Raw genomic sequence first — 11,329 nt, 5'->3', positions numbered from 1 at the left:
CACTTGACTCCCAAGTCATCCAGGTGCTTTTGACAATGTTACCCTGGGTTGCTATAGGAACCCTAATAGTTTTCCCATCTGACTTCTCCATTAACGCTGGGATTTATATTTAATTTGTTTTTCTTTTCCTTGGCGAGGAGCGAGCACGTGTGCAGGGGGAAGAGGTGCTCCTCGGTGGGTGTCTCCTGGCCATGCCAAGACCAGCACTGGGGACTGGAGCCAGTTCTGCCGAGATGCTGCCAGAGCAGCAGCGCAAGCAGAGCCCGACCCGCAGCAGGCAGGGAAGGGCCCAGCCCCACCGTGCTGACAGGAACCATCCGGGAGGCTGTTGATGCCCAGGGTGGCTTTATTACGGGTCTTTCCCATGTTCCCAGGCTGGCCTGAAGGTCTGCCTCCCCCTCACCTTCCTGCAGGCCGTGGGGCCAAGGGGCTCAGGGGTAGAGCATCCCACGAAGCTCCTGGGGGGAGGTGATGGGCAGGGAGCAGGCGAAGTTGCTGCAGAGATAGGCGGTGGCTTTCCCGTTCTTCCTCTCCAGGGACGCAAGGAAAGGCAACTGGCGGTAGAGGAATCCAGCGCCGTCTCCATCTGCTAGCATAAGCACCTGCCAGAGAAGGAGCCATGAGAGCTGGAGAGCACAGCCAGCGCCAGCCAGCTAGTCCTGCCCTCCCTGCAGACAAGCCAAGTGCTGGCAGTGTCCCCCTGTGTGCTCCTCTAAAGTGGGGAGGGGACAGGGAGCCGGGGGACCCACACCAGCCCTCTGCCAGGGTCCCCATCGTGCCTGTGCCGGAGGCAGCGTGTGGCCCACACCACCCTAGCAGCTCTGCCTCCCTTTTCCACTGCAGACACGCAGTAGCTGGGGACAAAGCACAGGGACACGCACACTGAGAAGGGCTGCCTGAGCCCCGCCCCAGCTCCCTGGGGACACCCACCCAGCCCCGGGGCAGCCGCAGCCCCAGCATCAGCTGCAGCATCATGCCATCCCACCCTGCACCCAGCTCCTCCTGCCCTCCAAGCGCTTCCTAAAAAAAAATCAAGACACCAGCGAGCAGTGAGTCAGGGACAAGCAGTGAGTCGGGGGCTTTCCTGGCTGAGAAGGCAGCACCAGCCAGGGGTGATGACAGGCCTGCCGTGATAATTAGCTTTTCTGAAAGGGAAAATGTTTGTTAAAGCCTCAGGGCTTGTGGGCTAATCAGGGGAAAGCCAGGAGCTGGCACAGAGCCTGGTGCCAACACAGATGCAACGGGTGAGCAAAACACCGGGTGCTTCCCAAGGCCCAAGGCTCGGTGGCAGCATCCCACTGCTGGAGCACGTGGTTCTCCCTTGCCTGACTGGCCTCAGCCCCACACACGCACCCACTGTGGTGCCCACCGAGCACCAAACCACCCACCACGAGTTTGTGATGCTCACGCCAATGATGCCGAGGGATGCCAACACCCAACACTGCTGCCCGCAGCACACACATCTCCCACCGGTGTGCAGCATCCTCTGCCACTGGCCCCGGGGCAAGGGGCAAATTCAGCACTGACACCCAGCATGGACATCCATGAGCCTCACGCATGCCCAGCAGCAGCTGCCCTCACCCTGTGTCCCCAGGCTTTTGTTCTAGGTAACGGCTGCTGCAGTCCCATCCTGTCTCCTGTCCCCCCACATCTCCCACTCAGCCCCTGCCTTGACCCAGCTCTGGCTCAGCCCATCTCCTTGCCTGGCTTCTTCTCCCCCGCAACCTCCTCCCCCCTCGCCTTTGTCTGGAATTAATTCCAGGAGTGATTAATTACCAATTCACGTCCAATCTGAAATTCATTATTCATTTTTCTCACAAGCTCCCTAAGGTCCTCTTGCGGGGCCAGGATGAAGGCAAGCGGCAGGCTAGTGCTCTGCAGCTGAGGAGATAATGGGATCCTTCATAATTACCCTAAAGACCATTAACAGGGCAGGGATCCACACCAGGATCCAGCCCTGGAACACGGATCCAACCCTCTCCACTCCAGGCACCGGGAACCCCAGGGGAGCAGCCACCAGCATCACCCCTGGAGCACTCGCATCCCCGCGGCAGCTGCCTTGTGGCAAAGGGCTCCTGTGACCGCAGGGTCCATTTAAACCTGTGACCTCAATGCTGTTTTATCGTCAGCATCTCACTACAGCAAGGACTTCAATGTGAAGTTTGTAAGGAATTAATTACTGGAATGACCTAATTAATCGCGCTCCTGCAGACGAGCCTGGCCCCCAGCACCCTGCCAGCACTGAGGGAGCAGGGGCGGCAGGGGACACGGCGGTGACATTTCCCCAACTCCTTGGCAAAGCTGATTCCCAAAGCTGCCACATCCCCGGAGCGGGTGAGCTGGGGCTGCTCTGCCTCAGGCAGCTTCTCAGGGTGGGGAAGGAGAGCTGGGGAGCAGCTGGCGGGAGGCTGAAGGCGGGTGGGAAAAAGAGCACCCACATCTTCATGTGATGCAGCACAGAAAGCGGGATGGCTGTTGGGAAGCAGCAGGCTGCTCCCGAAGGCTGCATGACCTGGGCAGTGCGACTCTCCTCCCTTCTCTCCATCACCCCTGCAAGGTGAGGAGCCAGTGCTACTGCCAGAGATCAGGCTGTCCATGAGGAATGAGGGGGGCACGGGGGAAGCCCTGGCAGGATGGCTCAGGGGAAGCGTGGCTCTGCCCTCTCCCTGTCACCCTCCATTCCACACAGATGATGCTGAAGAGTCCCAACCACTCACTCTTGGCCCTGGTGACAGCAGGGAGAAGCAACCACCACGATGGGACACGCTGTCTGCTGGAGCAGCACAGGCAGCTCTGGTGGAAGCAATGAGGAGGAAGGTAGGCCGACGAAGCTCGAGGAGCTCAGCTCCTACCGCTCCTGCACACTCGTACTCAGGGAAGAGGAGACACGTGTCTGTGGGGCTGTGCCCCTCTGGCGAGAGAGCTTTCCCCTCCTGCCACGATCCTTCCTAGAGGAAACAAACCCAGGCTGCCAAACAGGACAGCTTCTGCTCCATCCCACCACTGCAACACCAGGAACACGCAAGGGCAGCCATGCACAGGGTGAGCAGGGGCTGCCCCCCCCCGCCTGCTGCCAGGCTCCAGCTGCAGCCCCCTGCACAGAGCCCAGGCGGGCACCGCTGTCCTCGGGCGGCTCCTGAGCACTCTGCGGCTGCACTCCCCCATGGAAATATCCATCCGGAGCACCCAGCCCTCCTCTTCCTCCCTCCTTCAGGGAAGGCAACAGCTTATGGGAGACAGACCTGCCCCTGCGGAGTGAGCATGCCCACCAGCCAGGCTTGTTACCAGCCTAGCAGGAGGGAACAAAACCGCATGGGAGAAGAAACGGCTGTGCTACTTGCTCTGCTCATGACCCCGAAGCTGTCAGCAGCATCCCCCGCCACAGCCCCTGGGCACTCGGGGGACCAACAGCTGAACCAGCTGTGGGGAGAGGGAGCAGGATATTAGCAGCAGCACTGGGCTCCCCGCTGCCACCAAGGCGCTTCCCATCCCTGCAAACTGGGTCACCCGCTGTAATCCTTCAAAGGGAGAGAGGAAGAACGTGGGAGCAGAGGCCTCACACGTGGCATGGGGACTGGCACGGCCGAGGGTGCCGCTGGATGGGAGATGGTGGAGGAAGGATGGAGAGCTGTGTCCCCAGCTTGTGCTCCTGCTGGGCATGCAAGCAGAGGGTCAGGGATGAAAATCTCCGTGGGCTGAGCTAACGTGAGGACAGAGCAGAGGATCCTGTGTGAACGGCTCAGCCCTCCCCAGCTCACCCCAGCTGGGGTTACAGAAGGAAACTGGCTCCCAACATGGTGCAGCTCAACGTGCCAGACCCTGGTACCCGGACCCCAACAGGCAGGGATGAATCCGGTCTAAAGGCCGAAATGCTGAGCCCCCTTGCCTGCAGCCCAGCTCTGCTTCCCTACGCTCAACAGCTTTGCCAAGGCAAGAGCCATCTGTCCCCAGGGCAGGGATGCTGCTGCCTGCCAAACAGCTCTGTCCTGAGGCACAGCCCCTCCGTGGGATGCACCCAGTTATGATCTCGAGAATGCAGACGAGCAAAATGAGGGGTAACCTTGTGTGCACCATGACAGCACAGCTGGGCGCAAAGCTTTTGGGAAAAGCCAGCCCCTCCCAGCCGGGGGTACCCACAGCTGGAGTGAAGAACTGCCTGGCTGCTTCCCAAGGATGCGAGGGTGGCTGCAGGCAGAAGGTGACCCAGACACGGGCTGGATCTTCACCAGGCATGACACATCCACACCGGGCATGACATCTGCACCGGAATGAAAGGTTTTCCCTTGAGAGAACAGCGCTGGGGACGCGGGGCTCAGGCTGAGAGCTGTGTAAACAGACAGCAGTGACAGCAGCCGCTGCTGCAGCCACTCCCCAGGCTGGGCTGGCAGCGCTCTGTGCCAGGGAGAGCGGTGCAGAGGCTCAGCCACGGCCCTGTTGGCTCTGCTTATGGATATGGAAAGGAGAGGATGCTTCCCGGAAGGGAGGCAGGACAGAGGAGGAGGAGGATGGGTGCTACAGCCACAATGGGAGAAAGGATGAGGGCACCGGCAATGCAGAAGGCAGCAGGGAGCGTGGCGGTAGCTGGTGAGGAGTGGCTACGCAGCAAGCAGGGGAGGGCAGGCAGGGCAGGCAGGACTGGCACCTCTACCTTGTTTGGACTGAAGATGGAGTGGATACAGCGCAGCATCTCTTTTGTGTCTTCTCCTTGGGGGTCCCCACAGATAATGACCTGTCCGGGGAGAGTGTGGATGGCAGGAGGGAGAAAGCAGAGTGCTGTGGCAGCACCCACACCACCGCCAAACCCCCTCCCTGCAGCGGGTCCCACAGGGGACACGAGCCCCAGCCCATACCTGTTTGAGGGTGTGATGGAAGACAGCAGTGGCCCGGGCCATCTCTGGCAGGGTGATGGGGATCTTCTGCAGCCTATCTGAAAAGGCGGCCAAGATCTGCCCGGCTTTCTCCACCCACTCCTTATGGCCGGAGTAACAAGCTGCTCGGAGCAGGTTTGTGACAGTGACAGAGTTGGCGGTGGGCTCTGCTCCATCTTGGTCTGCAAGGGACAACAGCTCCTCCATCAGCCCAATGCCTCCCCACCCCACGGCTTGGTCCCCAGCCCGGCATTGCCCCTGCCCTCCCCCAGCTGCCCCACACTGTAACCCACGCAGATCACGGCCGTGTCCCTGAGCTCACCTCCCTTCAGGCGCAGGAGCAGAGAGGGATCGCCAGCCTCGCTGGAGAAATATGCAAAGCCTTTGGGGTCCCAGAAGAGTTTGTCTTGCATGTGCTGGAGCTGCAGGGCCCACTCCAACCAGTCCTGCTCCAGGGAGGCTTCGTACAGGTCAAAAAGAGCCTGGATGACGAAGACATAATCCTCCAAAAAGCCCTGGATGGGCACAGCGCTGCAGAGGCAGACAGGGAAGGAGCATCAGGTCTCTACACTGGCCAGGTGGGAAATGTTCTCCAACTCAGCAAAGCTCGGGTCTCTGCTACCCGAGGAGATGCCACCTCAAGGCCCAGTCCAGGATAAGCTGTGGCTCTGCCAAGTCATCACACGGCTCAGCCCTGCGTTTCTGTGCAGCAAGGGAGGACAGGGGAAGACGCCTGCCAGCTTGGAAGTTAAGGAATGGGAAAGGAATTGACTTTAACTTCTCCTCACTGAGTGGTGGGCACTAATCCATCCCATACTGCACCAGAGGTAGTTCTGCTCAAGGCAAACAGCCTCCCTCCCCCCAAGTCTAGTCCTGCCTGGAGGAGAAGAGGACAGGGACCACTGGGGGGCCTGGGGTGCACCTGTGAGGTGGCCAGTTGGTCTGTGGACACTCTCTGTGCCACTGCTCACCTCTGCTCCACCGTGTTGTCTTTGCCCCGGTAGCAGCTCCGCAGCAACCTCCCACTGGTGGGGTCAAAGAGGTGTCTCCGCAGGAAGGCAGCTGCCTGCACAGCCCGGCTCACGTACTCCTGCTCGGCCAGGGCTGCCCCAGCCTGGGCAAAGCCCGAGATCATCAGCCCTGCGTAGGCACACACATGGGACAGGCTCAGGGGAGCACAAGGAACCAGTGGGGGTGTCACATCCTTTAAAGGATGCTCAGCATGAAGCTCATCCTCCCTCATTTTCAAGGCATGTCAGGGCTCAGTCATCAGCTCTTCCACTCAGTTCAGACCACTAAGAAAGTCACTTGCTGTCACCAAAAAGAAGGGCAGAGCGCTGCAAGGTCAGCAAGAGCTAAGCCTTCACTTGCAGACAGAAACAGGGCTTAAGAGAGTCTTCCTGTTTGCAGGACGTGGTATAACTCCAGCTCACGCCAGCTCCAGACCCAGCTACCTGGGCATTTACTGCTGGGAACAGTGCCTGGGGTACTGCAGTATTACCGGCTGCAGGACACCCGGACAGACAGACACAGAGCTGTGGTCCCCCCGCTAACGCAGCAGTGGAGATGGGCTCCACCCCCTGCCGGGGTCCCCAGTCCCCAACTCAGTTCCTTTCCCCAGAGCCCAAGTCGACGAGCCAGGCTGAGCCAGGGGAAGAGTTTTGCTGCTCTCTGCTGGCAACAGGGAAGGAAAACCAAACCAGAGCACTATCCTGATGCTCCGCAGCCCCACGGCTTCCAGGTGTGAGGCTGCTTCTCCCAGGCCCTGGATCCCAGCCCACCCACTGCCTCTGTGGGGGGCTGCCCAGTCCCAGCAGGATTAATTGCTACAAGCCCCCCAAAACACACTGGCCCGGGCAGCTGTGGAGGGGCCCAGACACGGCATGCACCCCCAGAGCTGAGCCACCTCTCACCGTTCCACGCCGCCAGCATCTTGGTGTCCAAGTGTGGCCGTGGCCGCTGTGCCCGGGCTGTGGACAGCCTCCGCCGGCATTCCCGCAGCAGGGCACCCAGCTGCCCCGGCTCCAGCCCGAACCGGGCCGCTGTCAGCTCTGGGGAGCTCCGCACAATAAGGACGTTCTTGCCCTTCAGCTCCTGATGGGGGTCCTAAAAGGAGAGCCCCGTTCTACAAACACCACCGGGCTGAGGAGGGTTTGAACCCCCCCATGTGCTTTGAGGCTGCTCTGCCATCGCCCCATGCCAAGGGGTGCAGGTTCCCCACCAATGCTTCCAGTACCAGATAGGTCTTTGCTCTCCCTCACCTTCATAGGGCTCACATTGCCTGTCTCCTTCACTCCATAGTGGTGCATGAAGACATCTCCCAGGGTCGTCCCCTCTGTGGCCCCCTCAACAGGGTCAGGAAGGAGAGCCCGGATTTCCTCAGCTGCCCACACACAGAAAGCTCCTTCTCGCTTCTCTTCAGATGTGATGCTCGGGTAGGAATCAGCATCTTCTGCACTGTAGAAACCTCCAGCCTGGGGAAAGAGCAACAGAAAGACCTTTCAGCTACTGGGACAGCACTTTCAGCCAGCTCCCCATTACTGCTGGGCAGGCAGTCCAGCCAGTGAGCCGCAGCAGTGCCCCAGACTGAGCTCAGCTGGGAAGGGAAGAGGGAAAAGCAGCCCTGAGACATGCCCCGGGGCAGGGTAATCGGCTCCCTTCAGCCCAGCTCAGGGAACAAACTACCTGGTCACTCAGGTCCCGTGAGACATAGAGCAGAATGTCTTGGGCGACATCAGAGAAGAATTCATCGCCAGAGATCTGCGGGAGGCACCGGGTGGACATTGATGTTACAAGTGGCAGGGAGGAGGCAAGAGACACAGCAAGGTATAATAAGAAATTCAGATTTAAATTGCTGGCAAAGGAGCGGCAACACATTTGAATGTCCAGGGATTTTAAACGTCGCATGGATTCATCTGACAGAAATCTCTGGGCACTGGAGAGCAACCCTGGAGTTACACCAATGTCAGAGGCAGCAGCATCTGTTTGCTGACTTGCAAAGACCAGCCAGGAGGCTGTTCCTCCCCTGTTACACTCAGAACCCTGGGGCTGTCTCGGATTTGTGCAGCGTTTCTGGATGAACACCAGTAGATGAAGGGGAGTATGAGACCACTCCATGCCTGTGGGATGGGCAACATCTTGGGGAACAGGCTTTGAAGCTGCTCCCCAAACCAAGCCAGCCCTTCGCACTCAGCACTCAGCGTGCCAAGTGAGCCCCCCCACAGAGGGATACCATGGCCAAACCTGAAACGCTCTGCTATACGTGGCTGCCAGCTGCCCCTGGTCGTACAGCATCTTCTCAAAGTGAGGAACATGCCAGTGCTGGTCGGTGGAGTAGCGGTGAAAACCCTGCAAAAACCAAGTGGACATGTCTCTACCCTATGTCTCCACCCCACGCCCCCTGAGCACACCAGGGGTTTACCCCTGAGACTTTCCTCCTACCTGGCAGATGTGGTCATGGATGCCCCCATGGGCCATCATCTTGAGAGTATGCAGAGCCATCTGCAGTGCCCGGGCACCTTCTGCAGTTGTTCGGTGCAAGGCCCAGTATGTGAAGAGGAAATTCAAATTCACTGAAATACAGGAGGAAAGTGGGAGGTTGTGGGGTGAGCTCTGCCTCCCCAGCACTGCCTGCCCCACGGTGGGGCTCAGCAGCAGAGACCTGACTGACCTGGGGTGGGGAATTTGGGGGATTCAGAGAAGCCACCGTAGTCCTCATCATAGGAGCTGGAGAGCTGCTGGAAACAGGTGGCCATCACCTCTTTGGATGGTGGGGGTGACTCCTGGCCCCGCACACAGATCTCAGACCTGTACAGCAATGCTTCCAGGATCTTCTGGCTGTTCTCCAACAGAGCATCTTTGTTCTCCTTCCACTAAGATGCAGAGTGAGAAAGTCAGTTCTTCCATCTTTTGCCTCTCTTTCTGCTTCCTGCACTGCACCAGTCCAAACTGCACCTTCAGTTCTCAGCACCCCTCCCCAGATCAGTTCAAATCCACCTCTAACCCAGCCAAAGCCCTGACATGTTCTCTGGGCTACTGTTTCTCGTGACTGTGTCTCTTAACTCCGTCACCCTTCAAGCCCAGGCCAATTTCCCTGCTGCCTCTTGTTGAGCCCTGCCTGCTACACCATTCCTGCTCCGTACCTGCTCTGCGATTCGGAGCAGCACGGTTCGAAAGCCAACGCGATGAACTCCATCTTCAGGGGGGAAGTATGTCCCCCCTACAAAGGGCTTGAGGTCTGGAGTCAGCCAGACGCTCATCGGCCAGCCACCCCCACCGCTGGTTGCCTGAAAGACAAATCACAGGTGCACCAAGGTCACGGAAGAGGCACCCTCTGCTCTGTACCCGTCACTTGAGGACAGACGTGTCCTTGTGATCATGGACGGCCCCATTCAGACCACCCCACATACTGGATCTTCTTGCCTGAGGAACGTGAACATGAACCTCATCCTGAGAAAGCCAGGCGAGCCTCCAGGGCTCTGCCTCTGCCTCCCTTACCTGCACGAAGGTCATGTACACTTTGTCCACATCTGGCCGCTCCTCACGATCCACTTTGATGCACACAAAGTTCTTGTTCATGATCTCCCCGATCTCCTTGTTCTTGAAGGACTCTTCCTCCATCACATGGCACCAGTGGCAGGTGGAGTAGCCAACTGAAAACAAGCTCAGGTGAGTGAGGAGAGGCCCTTTGCAGGGAGCAGGACACACATTATGGGGAGATTGCTCAGAGGTGGGGAACCCTGCTACAGGCCACAGCTGCTGCCCCCCTAAAGAGATGGAGGACAAAGGCCTCTTCTAAGCATGGAGGCTTGCAGGGCCTTCTGGCCACTCAGCTCTTGCTCCTAAAATCTGGCCAAGGACTCCGGTCCTTAATGCAGCCGTCTTCAGAGAGAGCTACTAAAGCACGCAGCCCTCTCTTGCTAGAGAAGAATTAGCGCTCAGTGTCCATCCTTACCCACGTGGCTACTCACACCCCAGCTCAGGACACAGCCTGGCTTACCTGCTCATGAACAACACATGGGAACATGAAATATGTCTTGTTTCTAGTTACCTGAAAGGAATATCAACTTGTTTTCTTTCTTTGCTTTATCAAAGGCTTCCTGACCCCAAGGGTACCTGTGGAGGGAAGACAAGAAAGGAGCTTCAAGGGTCACCGCTGCTGGGACCTGGGCTCCTCTAAAGCTGCCTGAGAAGCTGCTGCCTGGTGGAGATCAGTCAGGACAGCCAGGGGCACGGCTGGCCAGGAGTGCGGACCCCGAGCCTGCCGGGCAATGCACGGGAGGCCAGGCTGCTTCGCCCATCACTTCCACAGCAGCCAGTCCCTCAGCCCCACGGACACAAGGAGAGGAGGAGGGAGAAAGGCACCAGTCACTCTTACCAATCCACGGGGTTGTGAGCATGCTGCAGGAGGTACGGGGACTTCTCGTTAATCAGGCGGTTGGTGTGACAAGGGACGGGGGGGGGGGTTATTCCCCCCGTGGCCATGGTCACGCTCCCCCTTAGAAACGTGCACCTGCGACACCAAACAGGCTCATCGTTTCCTCGCTCGCCACAGCGAAGCAGAGCCCCTGGCGAGAGCCACGATGCCCCACGCCAGCACCACCTTCACCCCAGTTCCTCTGGGTGCCCACGCAGCCCTGGGACGGGGTGCGGCTCCCCTGCTCATCACCCCCCGTGCCAAGGGAACTTCTCTCAGCCCCACGCTGGGTGCCTCCACGGGGGCTCAGTCCACCTCCATCTCCCCCCCAGGACCCTGTGTAGTCCCCCCCCCGCTTGCTGGAGGCTCAGGCGAGGTTGTTCTCCTCGGACTCAGCACAGGCACGGCCCGGGGACCACCATCCCCAGGGCTCCCTCCCCTCCAACCCCCCACCAGCATCCTTTGGGGGCACAGCCACCCGACAGCCCTGCCCCAGGAAGCAGCATCTGTGGGATTGGACCTGTGTGTCCTCAGAGAGGAAAATCCCCTCCCGTGGGAGCAGGAGTAGGTGCGGGGTCAGGGTGCAGGCAGGGCAGCACAGGCTCTTCACAGCGAGGGGAGTGAGAGATAGGAGGGGACCAGAGAGACCCTCCTGCTGCTGGGTGGGATGCAGGAGGGGGTGCAGGGATGCAGGGCTGGGGCACAAGGATACAGGAAGGGATGCAGGGATACAGGAGGGGGTGCAGGGATTATGTAAAGTCATGCAAGAGATACAGGGATGCAGGGACAATTTAGGGGAACGCAGTGGGGATGCAGGAAGGATTTAGGGAGGATGCAGGGGATGCAGGGAAGATGTTGGGGGATACAGGAGGGGTGTAAGTGTGCAGAAAGGATTTAGGAGGGATTCAGGAGGGTGCGGGGATGTTTGGGGGAGATGCAGGAGGGGTACAGGGCGCTGCAGGGATGCAGGAGGATTTAGGGGAGGACGCGGGGACATCGGCGGCGTGCAGGGAGGGTTCAAGGGGGTGGCGGAGGAGGCAAAAGC

The 11,329-nt window shown here is 59.3% G+C and overlaps 2 protein-coding genes across 3 annotated transcripts in view; both read right to left on the bottom strand.

Moving 5' to 3' along the window:
- Nucleotides 1-324: 324 nt before the first annotated feature.
- SPATA20 (spermatogenesis associated 20) lies at nucleotides 325-11,311 on the bottom strand. Of its 2 annotated transcripts, XM_026860873.1 has the most exons (16): nucleotides 10,805-11,311; nucleotides 10,246-10,380; nucleotides 9,919-9,983; nucleotides 9,366-9,520; nucleotides 9,011-9,154; nucleotides 8,539-8,740; nucleotides 8,310-8,440; nucleotides 8,112-8,216; nucleotides 7,554-7,628; nucleotides 7,130-7,342; nucleotides 6,782-6,974; nucleotides 5,840-6,008; nucleotides 5,191-5,399; nucleotides 4,851-5,050; nucleotides 4,649-4,729; nucleotides 325-602 (listed from the first exon to the last, which is right to left on the bottom strand). In XM_026860873.1, the coding sequence occupies exons 2-16, from the start codon at nucleotides 10,350-10,352 to the stop codon at nucleotides 432-434; spliced, it is 2,220 nt and encodes a 739-aa protein (XP_026716674.1). In that variant the 5' UTR covers nucleotides 10,353-10,380; nucleotides 10,805-11,311; the 3' UTR covers nucleotides 325-431. The 2 variants fall into 2 exon arrangements, with proteins under 2 accessions (XP_026716674.1, XP_026716673.1); XM_026860872.1 differs by having other exon boundaries at nucleotides 10,246-11,310.
- EPN3 (epsin 3) overlaps nucleotides 10,367-11,329 on the bottom strand; it is an 8,803-nt gene continuing 7,840 nt past the window's right edge. Inside the window, exon 10 of the mRNA XM_026861290.1 lies at nucleotides 10,367-10,380. Within this exon, the coding sequence (XP_026717091.1) occupies nucleotides 10,367-10,380 (14 nt within the window). The remainder of the gene's footprint in view (nucleotides 10,381-11,329) is intronic.

Source organism: Athene cunicularia, assembly GCF_003259725.1.
Source record: "Athene cunicularia isolate RWA chromosome 18 unlocalized genomic scaffold, athCun1 chr18_part1, whole genome shotgun sequence".
Classification (NCBI taxonomy): Eukaryota; Metazoa; Chordata; class Aves; order Strigiformes; family Strigidae; genus Athene; species Athene cunicularia.
The sequence above is the reverse complement of the archived record's forward strand: the minus strand, read 5'-3'. Positions and strand labels throughout refer to the sequence as shown.

What these genes read in the sequence shown, in the direction of transcription:
- SPATA20 (XM_026860873.1), bottom strand. Translation starts at nt 10,352, where the DNA reads ATGGCCACGGGGGGAATAACCCCCCCCCCCGTCCCTTGTCACACCAAC. An exon ending in TGCTCCGAATCGCAGAGCAG is followed by an intron (nt 8,741 to 9,010) that starts GTACGGAGCAGG and finishes TCTGCATCTTAG; the next exon opens with TGGAAGGAGAACAAAGATGC. An exon ending in CACGGGACCTGAGTGACCAG is followed by an intron (nt 7,343 to 7,553) that starts GTAGTTTGTTCC and finishes CTCTTTCCCCAG; the next exon opens with GCTGGAGGTTTCTACAGTGC.